This window comes from Peromyscus maniculatus, chromosome 5 (assembly GCF_049852395.1).
Source record: "Peromyscus maniculatus bairdii isolate BWxNUB_F1_BW_parent chromosome 5, HU_Pman_BW_mat_3.1, whole genome shotgun sequence".
NCBI classification, from domain to species: Eukaryota; Metazoa; Chordata; class Mammalia; order Rodentia; family Cricetidae; genus Peromyscus; species Peromyscus maniculatus.
In genome coordinates this window covers 50,427,778-50,440,350 of record NC_134856.1, presented here as the reverse complement: position 1 = coordinate 50,440,350, position 12,573 = coordinate 50,427,778, and the positions used below count along the sequence as shown (strand labels likewise).

General features: G+C 50.6%; 1 protein-coding gene across 1 annotated transcript in view; it reads left to right on the top strand.

The window, feature by feature from the left end:
* The window catches only part of LOC102921975 (polycystin-1-like protein 2), a 93,625-nt gene that overhangs the window by 26,812 nt on the left and 54,240 nt on the right, over positions 1–12,573 (top strand). The window contains exons 12-18 of the mRNA XM_076573599.1: positions 2,094–2,214; positions 3,126–3,267; positions 4,309–4,485; positions 7,250–7,395; positions 8,000–8,191; positions 9,159–9,290; positions 11,207–11,389. Of these exons, the coding sequence (XP_076429714.1) occupies positions 2,094–2,214; positions 3,126–3,267; positions 4,309–4,485; positions 7,250–7,395; positions 8,000–8,191; positions 9,159–9,290; positions 11,207–11,389 (1,093 nt within the window). The remainder of the gene's footprint in view (positions 1–2,093; positions 2,215–3,125; positions 3,268–4,308; positions 4,486–7,249; positions 7,396–7,999; positions 8,192–9,158; positions 9,291–11,206; positions 11,390–12,573) is intronic.

Below are 12,573 nucleotides of genomic sequence, written 5' to 3'. Positions count from 1 at the left end.
TGCTCCCATTGGGGTGGCAACCTGGGGATCAACAATAAATAGCATGAAGAGTCAGCAGAGGTTCGTGACGACTTCTTCATCCAGGAACCAGAAAGGGCTTCCCATAGGAGGTGGAACTCAACAGACACCTTGAGGAGGGATATGGAGAGAGGAGGAAGAGTGAGGCAGGGTCTTGCAGGTCATGCCAGATTTAGGTCTTTCACCTCGGAGTCTCTAGGGAAAGCTACTTGTCTTAGTCAGGGTCACCACTGCTGTGATGAAACACCACGACCAAAGAACAAGTTGGGGAGGAAAGGGTTTATCTGGCTGACACTTCCACAGCACTGTTCATCATGAAAGGAAGTCAGGACAGGAAGTCAAACAAGGCAGGATCCTGGAGGCAGGAGCTGATGCAGAGGCCATGGAGGGGTGCTGCTTACTGGTTTGCTTGCTCAGTCTGCTTTCTTATAGAATCCAGGACCACCAGGCCAGGGATGGGACCACCCACAATGGGTTAGGCCCTCCCCAAGTGATCACTAATTAAGAAAATGCCCTACAACCCAACCTGATGGAGGCATTTTCTCCATGTTCCCTCCATTCAGATAACTCTAACTTGTGTGTCAGGTTAACCTAAGACCAGCCAACACGCTGCCCAACATCTCTGCGCAGGAGGGACATGGTCACAACACTCTGCTATCGGGATAGAATGGGCCTCAAGGAGATGGTTTAGCATTTTACAGGAGTCGAGGGAGGAGCTTGAGGCAGCTGGTCCTATTAACCAGGTTGGTGCCGGAAGCAGATGGCTCACTGTCGTCAGAAACTGATTACAGATGGGTAAGGTGTGAATGAACAGGACTGGAGGAATAGCTCAGGAGACAATGCAGGACTGTGATAGGGCGGGGTGAGCCCTTGTAGAGGTGAGAGAGGGTGTACCTCGAATCCCCTCTGGACCATAGCTGCTGGAGAGGGACAGGAGCCATGGCCGTTACCTGATGGGGCACCGGCTCTGTTGCTTTAGCCCTTCGGGAAGCAAAAAACAGCCTCATGCTCTCCTCAGACCACCTTCTCTCCTCAAACCTCCCGGGCCCATACCAATGCTGGACCCAAGCAGACGCTTGGAGGGTGGGAGCTGAGGCATTGGCTCTGCAGAGAGAGCTGGAGAATGGTCTGGAAGGGCTGTAGAAACCCACCAGCATGCTTGTACTTGACTTGACAAGAGAAGAAAGAAGGTTGGAGGTGAACCTGGAGATGCATTAGACACCCTACAGAAGGCTCAGGGGGCTGGAGAGATGACGGCTTATTTGATAAAGAGTTGGCTGTGCAAGCGTGAGGACCGAAGTTCAGATCCAGAGCACTCAAGCAAAAATCCAGACATAGTACCATGGCTCTACTAAGTCCAGGACAGGGGAGGCAGGTCTTGCTGGCCAGGAGCTCTAGGCAAATAAGTGATCTTCAGGTTCAGTAAGGGATCTCGTCTGAAACAATATGATGAAGAGAGTGGAAGCCAATATTGGTCTCTGACCTCCATGTGCATGCGCACAAAAGTGTACACACACACACACACACACAGAGAGAGAGAGAGAGAGAGAGAGAGAGAGAGAGAGAGAGAGAGAGAGAGCCCGGCATGCTCACAAGTGCTCTAGGAGTTGTGACATGTCGCTCTCAGAACTGCTCTCGTCGTTCACCGTATGGTGCCATCTGCCACCTTTACAACACTGAAGAGAATCTCAGAAGTTATTTGGCTTTCCCCGCTTCCTTTGCAGCTAGGGAAACCAAGACTTAGAGGTTAAGTGACTCATACAAGGTGAGCCTTCCTAAGTGATAGAATTGGGATTGGAAGCCAGGGCCCTGTCCTGCACGTCCCGTCGTTCCCCCCCTCCCCCCGCCGCCCCTTTCACATCACTGCAAGTAGAGTGACATGGGAATCCAGTCATGTCCTGACTCTCTTCACCTGCTTGCAGACCAGGGTCTGTCCTGGTTAGGTTAGAACATTGGTGGCTTTTAGTCCATCTTTCATTTGGCCACATCCTACCCTCTTTACAGGTCTTTAAAGACTAGGCAAGTGGTCATGATGCCTGAGGGAGCTTTCTCTCTTTATTCTCTGTACCTTCCAGCTGTGAGAAGAACTGCCAGCCAGTGAAAGCCAACCAAGACGTTCTGCTCACAGTTACTGTGGGAGATGAAAGCCCGATGGCCATGTTCAGCTGGTACTTAGATGATACCTCATCAGAGAAGGTGAGATGCCACAGCCACTCAGTCAAAACTGTCTCCTCCGAGAGGATCAGACTTACGCTGCAGGCCAGGTCCTGAGCCAGGGTGGACCAACCCCACTTGGAGCCAGTGCGGGCAGTCAGGAAGATTTGGGGACATGCTTCAGAAGGGCCTGAGGGAATTCTAACAGGTGAATGGATACAAAGGAGCCAGGTCTATGGGGGAAGCAGACACTATTGCCCTCAGCTAAAGCCCCCTGCCAGGATGCATGCATCCCTCAACTGCTACAAAGGGGCCTGATGGCCTACAACTGATGAACAGGAAAGTCAAACAGCCTAGCATTCTTGCCCCAAAGACATTTCTGTGGCATACCCCACATGGTTGAGGTCCCTCAGGGCCACACTGAGAAGGATGCTTCTTAAAACTGCTTGCTCTCACTCCCTTCTCTGCCCTGTTAACTTGCTGATTCCCCCGAGAGTTCACCCTCCATAAGTGACCTCACATACTGCTCCTCAGACTCCTCCCTCTATTGATGAAATTATTAAGGCCACTCCACATAGTTAAAAGGGAGGTTTATTTTGTGGGGTAACTTACAAGTGAAGGGATAGGTAGGTTGCCTCAGGCTCCCCGCTCTGTAAGTGACCTGCACACACTCCTCCTCAGACTCTTCCCTCCATAAGTGACCTGCACACACTCCTCCCCAGGCTCCTCCCTCTATAAGTGACCTGCATACACTTTTCCTCAGACTCCTTTTCTAGGAACCTAACCGCAGACAAGATACAAGGCTGGAGACTGACTATTTACTGACCTCCTAGGAAGCAGCAGTGCCTTTACTCATCAGAGTCTGTCAGTCTCGGGGATGGAAGCCATGGGACTGAGGATGTCCAGGTTCCTACCCAACAGACTTTAAGGCCCTCAGTGCTGTTCCCTTGCAGGCTGAGCCCCTCCCTGACGCCTGCAGACTCCGAGGATTTTGGCCACGCTCACTGACCCTCCTTCACCACAATTCCTCAGTGCTGCTGCTGAACAGCAGCTTCCTGCAGACCTGGGGACCTGTTGTTCGAATCCGGGTCACAGGTGAGAAGCAGCCGCCTCACCTCTTGTCACAGAGACAAGATGGACTCAGAAAGGCTAAAATAAGGATCTTTGGCCTAGCATGGAGCCAGAGTATGGGCTTTCTACCTAGGAGACTTTGGGCAAACGATTGACGTTTTGTTGTCTCAGTTCCCTCCCATGTAAATCTGGGGTGATCTAAATACCTGCCCTGGAATCATTATCACAAACGATGGTTGGCAGAGTGCCATGGAGACAAGCGGGCCACCCTAAGTCAACCTGTGTGTCCTACTAGGAGAAGTCACCAGAGTTACTCACTGAAAATGAGCCCAGTGCTCAGACAGACACAAAACAAAGACTGTATGCTTTCTAAGAACACTTCCTTTGACTCTCCATTTCCTCAGTGCTAGGGCTGCAGGCAGGTGCCGCCTGGGCCGGCTGTTGATTCCGTATTCCCTAAGGCAGCCCACAGAGTGCCCACAGCCAGACAAACTGAGGCACTGGTTCAGTAGGCGCTCCTGCTCTACCTCAGGCCTTCCCAACTGAGTGAAGCCAAGATGCTACATGTCACCAAATGAGATTCTCTTTTGCTCAGCTCTGGCAGCCATGAGCTCTTTTTGAAGCAGGCGTGGTGGCTCATTGCTGCAGGATAGACCGGGGCTCACGGCTGAGGGTGTGGGGATGGGAAGAGATGGCTTCCGGGTAAGCTGCTCATGACGTCACTATGAGGAAATTGTTGTTGGCTCCACCTTACAGATGACAGGGGTCAAGTCCAAGGCCACTTGGCTAGTGAATAGCAGAACTAGAATTCCAGCTCCACATCTGCCTGAGTCTCTCCTCTCTTCTCTGCCCATTTTCTCAAAGCGAGCACCGGGGCCTTGCATTGGAGACAATTGCTAGATATGAGTATTTTGGGGCCTACCCCAGAATCTCCAGAGAGGTCAGAGGGTTCGGGGCTGCAGAGGCCCAGAAATCTTTGTTCAACAAGCTCTCCAGGTCATCCTGAAGAGGGGTTATGTTTTTGGACACACTGTCCCCTAAGCACAATGAATCTTCACTTCCCAGCACTGACCAGCCATGCCTACGGGGAGGATACCTACGTGATCAGCATGCTACCTCGACCGGAGGTGCCTGCCTGTGCAATCGTCCCGGAGGAGGGTACTACATTGACGAGCTTCGCTGTCTTCTGCACCGCCTCCACAGCCCCAGGGCCCCTGGAGTACTGCTTCTGTCTGCAGTCAGGTACCAGCTAAAGACTGCCCTTCCCCCAGCCCCCAGGATCATCTTCTCCAGGAACGTGGACTGTCCCCGTCAGGGAGCTGCAGTAGAATATGTTCTAGAATGGGTGGAGGCTGACAGGATGAGGGGACTCCTAAGCCTTGGTCATCCCCAAAGCACTGGCCTCGTTATCACACCAGAAGGGCAGCATACACTAGCAGCATCTGCCCCAGCCCAGAGGACACAATGGCTGTCCCAGGGTAAGGTATATGAAAGGGTTTAATGGATGAGAAGACCCAACAGGTAGGGACATACCAGGTCATAGTCCTAGACACACACACACACACACACACACACACACACACACACACACACACACACACGAGAGAGAGGGGGAGGGAGGGAAAGAGAGAGAGAAGGAAAGGGGGAGGGAGGCAGAGGCACTGTGACTCTTTGAAAGGCCGGAGCTAGAGCTACCTTGAAAGACAGAACTCGATCTGGTTCATAGAAGCTTCAACACTTTCACTGACCTCCATTTGTAAGTGGCAGCAGAAAATGACAATGTCCCAAGACAAGCAAATCTCAAAGAACATTTTTTTGCAAAGGTTCACAGAGGGTGACCCTACCTACAATGTCAGTCACGTCAGCCATGACAACCACACCCAGAGCAGCAGTGAATATGAAGATATGATTGGCTTGGGGCAGCTCACTCCATTTATTATTCCATTGTGGTGGCTGTTGGTTCTCCCTGTGGCCTTGAGCATTTGGGGACTGCCACATGAGCTCTATGTGGACTTTAGCCCAAGTGAAACTTCCATCCAAACTGAGGCACCATGAGTGGAGCTGGCATACTCTGCCATATCCTGCCCCAGACACCACAAACATAAACAATGTACCTTGACTAGGGACAGGTGGGTGTAAGCCCTTCTAGGGAGTATAGTGTTCATGGGGTGCCCTGTCAAGGAATTGGCAAACACGGGGCTGTTAAGAAGGCAATGACTGGGTCCAAGTGTGGAAAGAAAAAGAAAACCCAAGCAAGGCAAGTAGGCTTCATTCCCAAACGCCTCCCCTCTGCACCCAGAGGGAGAGGCCAGATTTCCCCCTTTGTCCCCAGCCTCCATCTCATACAGGTGAGCAAGAAGGAAGTGTGGTCACACAACAGTGAGTGTTCGGTTGTGAGTCAATAGCTTCATGAACGTCTGCACCATGACTGGAGACTCCCGTGATGTGTGGGTCTCCTTTACAAAAAGAGATTTATCCATTCACTTAGTGTGAACACAACAGAGAAAATCCTTAACGTCATGATCTTCAACGTCTAGTGGCAGAGACATCTGGTAAACCATGGCATGAACCACAGGGGGTGTTGCTGGAGACATAGAGACTGGGAACTTCTCTGTAGGTGCTGTGGGCAGGGTGAAGGGCTGCAGGAGAGGAGAGTGCTTGTCCGGAGTACTTACACATAGGAGGCCCTGGGCTCCATCCCCACACTCTAAAACCAAACCCCAAACCAACACTGACGGACGCCAAGGGTGGTGGCTCATGTCCACGGTCCCAGCACTTGAAGAGTCTAGGGCAGGAGGACTGTGGTGAGTTTAAGACCAGCCGGGGCTCTATGGTGGGTTCTAGGCCAGGCTGGACTACAGAGTGAGACGTTGTCTCCGAAAAAATAAACCAAGAACAATGAAAAACCCCAAGCAAATAACAACGAACAACAAACACTGGGCTGGCTCAGTGTCTCAGTGGGTACAGGGGCTTGCTGCTCCCGTTGGGACTTGAGTTTAATCCTCAGACACACCACCTTAATGGTGGTAGGAGAGAACCAACACTATGAAGTTATCCCCTGTCCTCCATACATGTGCTGTGGCACACAGGTATAAACACATATACACACACATCACACACATACACACATCATAGACACACATTACATACACACATATGAATATTAAAATGAACAAACAAACAAACAAAACATACCCACCTAACTCACGTTGCTGACTCCTAAAGGGGTGCAGAGTTTTCAGGGGCTAGGTGGAGTTTTGGGGGACTGTTCCTCTTCTTCCTCTTGCTCTTCCTTTCTCTCCCCACACTCACTACCTTCTTTTTCTTCATGTTGTAATCTGATTTACCATATTATGAAAACAAAAACATCAAAACTAAAACAAGCCAGCCCAGGGCTGCAGAGATGGCTCAGCAGTTAAGATCACGTGTTGCTCTTCCAGAGGACCCAGGTTCTATTCCCAGTACCTACATGGTAGTTCACAACCATCTGTAGCTCCAGTTCCAGGGGATTCATCATTTTCCTCTGGACCCTTTAGGGACCAGGCATTCCTATAGTGCACATATATACACGTGGACAAAACAACTATACACATAAAATAAAAATAAATAAATCTTGGGCTGGAGAGGTGATTCAGCGGTTAAGAGCACAGGCCGCTCTTCCAGAGGTCCTAAATTCAATTCTCAGCAACCACATGGGTGGCTCACAACCATCTATAATGGGATCCAATGCCCACCTCTGGCAAGCAGAGGGACATGCAGACAGAGCACTCATATAAATAAATCTTTAAAAATGTTTTAGTTTAACCACCACAAGAAACAAAAACCCACTTGCAAATAGGGAGAAGGTCCTTCAATTCTTCATACACTTTAGAGAAGTGATTCAAAAGGTACAGCCACCTGTGGATTCCCAGAACGGCTGCCACACCTACAGTAGCTGGGGTTTTTCTGTGCCTGTGACAAGGAGCTTGGCTCTGCCCTCCTGATTGCTTCGTTTCCGCTTGGCCAGGTTCCTGCCTCCACTGTGGCCTTGAACCAGAACTCCCTGCTCTGTACTTACCACTTGGGAAAGAGAAGGATGGTTTCATCTTGACCGTGGTCATCTCTGTCACCAATCAGGCAGGAGACAGAGAGCAGACCCAAGTGGCGGTTAAGGTGGGTGATGGTGATGGCTGGTGTTTCTGTGCTGGGCAATGTCTCCACCCAGCTGAGCCTCAGGAACTACAAGGCATGTGGAGGCAGCTGAGGGCATGGGTGATGACTAGCCTATTCACTCATTCCTTCCACAAACATTTACAGAGCACCCATCCACCATGTGCCAAGTCCTGAGGAGACAGCCGTGTGGACACATGGATACAGCCTCCACCTTTGTGTATCTTATGATTTAGTAGCCAGAGCATAGGGAGGTCCTGGGAGCAGGGGCAAGTTGAAACAGAAGAACTCAAGCATGAGCTAGGACTGAGCTCAGCCAACAGAACTCAGCGGGGATCCTGGAGAGATCTCAAGAGAAGTTCCTGGCTGGGAGGCAGGTGCAGGTGGGGGGTGGCTGGGATAAGGAAGGCAGTTGAAGGTGGAGGGTTTGCCCAAGATGTGCTGTTGGAAGCTATCAGCTACCTAGTGCCAATGGGTCCAGGTGCCCTCCAGCCTCAGGAAGGGCCAGCGAGCTCTTCTACTAGGCCTGCTCTGCTCCCAGACCCATGGCTTAGGAGCCAGCTTCTTGAACAAAGATCACTGCACCCATTTCTGGTTTCTTTGGCAGGTGGGACATGGTAACACAGGTGGTGACAATGTGACATTCCAAGCTATTGTGTCAGAGAGAATCACCGCAGCTCTGCAAGACGAGCATGGCCATGAACGGCTTCTCCTGTTTGCCAAGGCTGTGTCCTCTGAACTTAATCAGGAGGACCAGAGCCCAGGCTCTGGGCAACTTAGAACAGATATCAAGTGGAAGGTTCGTGAAGTGGGTCCTTTAAAATCTGCATGCGGCTTCTTGGGCTGGGGGCGGTGCACATGAATCAGAGAAGCCTTGAATGTCTCCCAGTGGTCACTGTCACTCTCGGCTTTAGTTCTTTCCAATCAGTGGCATAAAATGAAGAATATATCTTCTTATTGGTAACCCACTTTCTCTGCCCAACACTGTGGAGTCACAGCTTTCTGGAAGCTGAAGGGAATTGGAGAGCCTCACTCCAGCTCCCTCACACTGAAGATGACAAAGCCAAGGACCAGAGGAAGAAAGACTCAGGCTGCCTAGGCAAGGCGGAGAACTCTCTGGAGGCTGTAGGGGAGAATCTACTTCTTAGTTTTTCCAGCTTCTAGGTTATCATCAGTCCTGGGCTCCTAACCCCCTAACCCCCTTCTCTCTCTCTCTCTCTCTCTCTCTCTCTCTCTCTCTCTCTCTCTCTCTCTCTCTCTCTCTCTCTCTCTCTCTCTCTCTCGGCTTTGGGGATGGATCCCTTCTTGCACTCTAAGTACTTAACTAACCGAGCCAGCACCCCAGCACCCCCTTCCCAGATTTTTGAAACCCTCTCCTCTCCACATACCCTCTCCCCATCTCTGCATCCATCACCCGTCTCCTTCCTCAGTGTTCCCACCACTCTCTTATGGAGACCCTTGCAATTACAGCGCTCCCACTCATAACTGCCGAAGGATCTCCCCATGGGAAGGCACCGAGCTGAACTCTATCTTCAGAATGACTTTGTCAAATTACCTTTCCTTTCTTTCTGTGAGGCAACATGGTCACAGGTTTCCAAGACCCAGATGTGTTTATCTTTTGGTCATTATCCTGTCTGCCATATACATCCAGGTCTACAGAGCCCGGATGAGCCCAGTCATTCCTAAGACCCCCAATTCTCCTGCAAGGCCTTCACAGAGGCTTTGGAATACAGGTCCTTTCTTGGCCTTTCTCCCTCTATGCCAAGGTCCGAGAGCTCTTGCTGAGATCACTGTCCATGCTCGCCACTGGCCTGGAGAGCATGCAGAGGGTGCAGGGGTTGGCTGAGGCTCTGAGAGAAGTGACTCACTGCAGCGAGGAGCTCACCCCTGTGGCCCAGGTAAGAATTTCCGCTGGCTGATCCAGGCCTCAGCACACATTCCTCCATGCTGTGGGGGTGGCAACCCATTAGGGTATAGATCAAAGAAGTCCCTCAGTTATGGTGCTGTCCTGGGGCTACAAGACTTCCGCCATCTTCTTTCCTAGAGTCCTTCATGGATCCATGACAGATCCCAGTGCCTCTCTCTGGGCTTATGGCCTGTATGCTTACTGCCCACTGGTGGGCACCAGAGGGAGTTCTGGATCCTGCTCATCTTGGGTCCCAAGCGTGTGTCCAGATATTGCTGCTGACCTACTATGTGTTAGCCTAACTCACAGCTGCTGGCTCCCACCTTTCTAGCCTGGGGTCTCCATGATCCCCAAGCTTCCCCACCTGCTCACATGACAGGGGATGGGGCACAAGTACCTCAGCTCCCAGACACTCTTGGTGAGGAAGCCCTGAGCAGGACTGAGTTCCAGGTAACAGGCTTGTACCTTCTGTGTTGACCTCTGACCCTTACCTCTCTCACCTCCCCACTCCCTTAGAATGTTCCCTGGATTCACCTTCAAACCAATGATTCACACTCATACTTTTGCTTCAGGATCATCTTCCTGAAGAATCATAGCCAAGGACCATGTTCCCAGAATATGGCAGCCCAGGGTCAAAATAAAGTCACAAAGTCATGGAGAGGGAGAAGTGCCCTGGTCCTGCCCAGCTGCTCTGCCTGGGGTTGGGGGGTGCTATCCTCACAGATCTCCTGGCCTGAAGTCATCAAGGATAGATGTAACCGGATGTAGAGCTTTCTGTCCCATATGCCCAATTATACCCGGCAGTTGCTTCCCAAATTACCATGTAGAGGCTTATATTAATTATAAATGCTTGGCCAATGGCTCGGGCTTATTACTAGTTCTTACATTTAAATGAACCCATATTTCTTATCTATGCTTTGCCTCATGCTTGTTACCTCATTTTCTACATGTCTTGCTTCCTTAGTGGCTGGCTGGCATCTGCCCCAACTCCACCCTTCTTCATCTCCGTCCTCAGTTTGATTGTACCACCTAACCTTATCTTGCCTTGCCATTGGCCAAACTGCTTTATTATCAACCAATGAGAGCAACACACATTCACAGTGTGCAGAAAAACATCCCACAACAGTTGGAACTATTCCAGGGCCCTGTGCTGTTGATGAGACACTTCCTGTGCCTACCTCATCTGCTCATTTGCCTGTTTTGTGTACACCTGCCTAAACACACCTCTCTAGACATCCCCCACTCCCCACTTCTGTGCATTTGTGCTTACATTAATTTAATAATTCTACAAATGCTTCTTGAATGCCTGTGTGCCAGTGTTGAACTCACTCACACATGGACCTGCCCTCATGGTACTTCCAGGCTACTGGGGCATCTAGACATTAAACAAATGATTTCACAAACACAAATAAAATTACAAAATTAGGATGAGTGTTATATCCAACTATCTACCATCCGTCTACCTATGCATTCTTTCTCCATACAGACATTCTTTCTCGATCAGTCTCTCACCCATTCTCCATTTACCTTCCCCCCATTTTTCATCCATCCATCCTCAATCCATCTGTTGTCCACCTGTCATCCATCTATCTATCTATCCTCCCCCTGTCCTCCACCCATCATTTTCCTCACATCTGTATTTCATGCCTCTGGTCGGTAAATGTTACCAAACGCCTGTTATGTGTAGGATATTGTGCAAAGTACCTGGGGAAGGTCAGGGGCAAACCAGGTTACTCTCCTGGTGAAGAAGAAGGAGCCAGTTTTAAGTCAGGCTGCTTATGTCAGGCTCTGCTCTACCTCTTCCCTGGCTTGGGCCTCCTGTGCGCCCCTCCAATACAATCCTTATTCTCTGAATGGTGCATCCTAGGCAGGGGTTCACACTGTTTCTCTTTCTTTGGGTGAGCCCAGTGGGAGGCCAGCCAGGTCCTGCAGCATGCCACAGAAGCTCTGTTGACAGCCGGTGCCAAGGTTCATCCTGAGGATCAGAGACGCCAGGAAGCCACCAGGGCCCTGTTTCAGGCTGTGGGGAGTGTGCTGGAAGCTTCCCTCAGCCACGGATCAACAGAGCCTATGGAGGCCAACAGCAGCCAGGTGGGCGCCCTGACCAGAGGCAGAGCTCACCCACACTGCACGCCCAGCTTATGCTAGTGTTGCAAGTGGATCCTTCTCGACAGCCTACAGACGGGGAAGCAGGGGCAAAGGTTACAGTGCTTCTTGGGAGCGGGGAGGAAGGCTCTTGAAAGCAGAGTGTGGGTTAGCACACAGAACAGGGGTGCTGCACTCAGTGAACCCCGCCTGTCATTTGGGAGCCAAGTCCCCCAAGTTCCCTAAGCCTCCTTGCCTCATCTCTGGCTGGAGGCACTTGGCCTCATCCTCAGCAACTGTCCACTGACGGGTTGTATGACCCACTCTGCAAGTTTGGGCAATGTCCTGGTTCTTGTATCCAAGAATACAGAATGTCTTTGGGAGTCGGGCACCCAGAGCAAGAAAGGAGGGATAGATGTGACTTCCAGAGTCACTGGTGGGCCTTGAGAGTACTGCCTCTCGGGACAGCATCATGGCAGAGCCCCAAAGCCTAATGGTAGCTGCTCCACAGTCCTTCGTGCCATGGGCTTCCTTTCCTATTCAAAGAGAGCTGAAGGACAGACACATGCAAAGATGCAAAGTCATAGGGCTGGAGAGATGGCTCAGCGGTTAAGAGCACTGGCTGCTCCTCCAGAGGTCCTGAGTTCAATTCCCAACACCCACATGGCAGCTAACAACTGTCTGTAACTCCAAGACCTGACACCCTCACACAGACATACATTCAGGCAAAACACCAATATAAAAGAATAATAAATAAATTTTTAAAAAGATGCAAAGTCATACCCTCACTTGTGTCCACATGTTCAGATACTAAACAGACTCTTTGCTCATCCTTATACACTCATATATACACACCCTTCACAATTACACATGCACACCCACACAGGCACACGGCCATACACTTGTCCACATACCTGGAAGCCCCCGAACACACATGCTTCATACCTTCAAGCACATATGCACAGACATAGATTTACATTCTCAAGTGGCAGTGCAGTGGCAAATAGACTCTTAGAGTTGGTTTCAGCAATACATCAAGCTGCCCATGCATACTCAAACATACTTAAGTACATACCCTCAGATCAACACCCAAATTCAGTCCTATACACTCACATTTTCACACGCTAGTGCTCACACTGACTTGCATGTACACACTCAAACATACATATACAAAGTCACATCTCAAATAC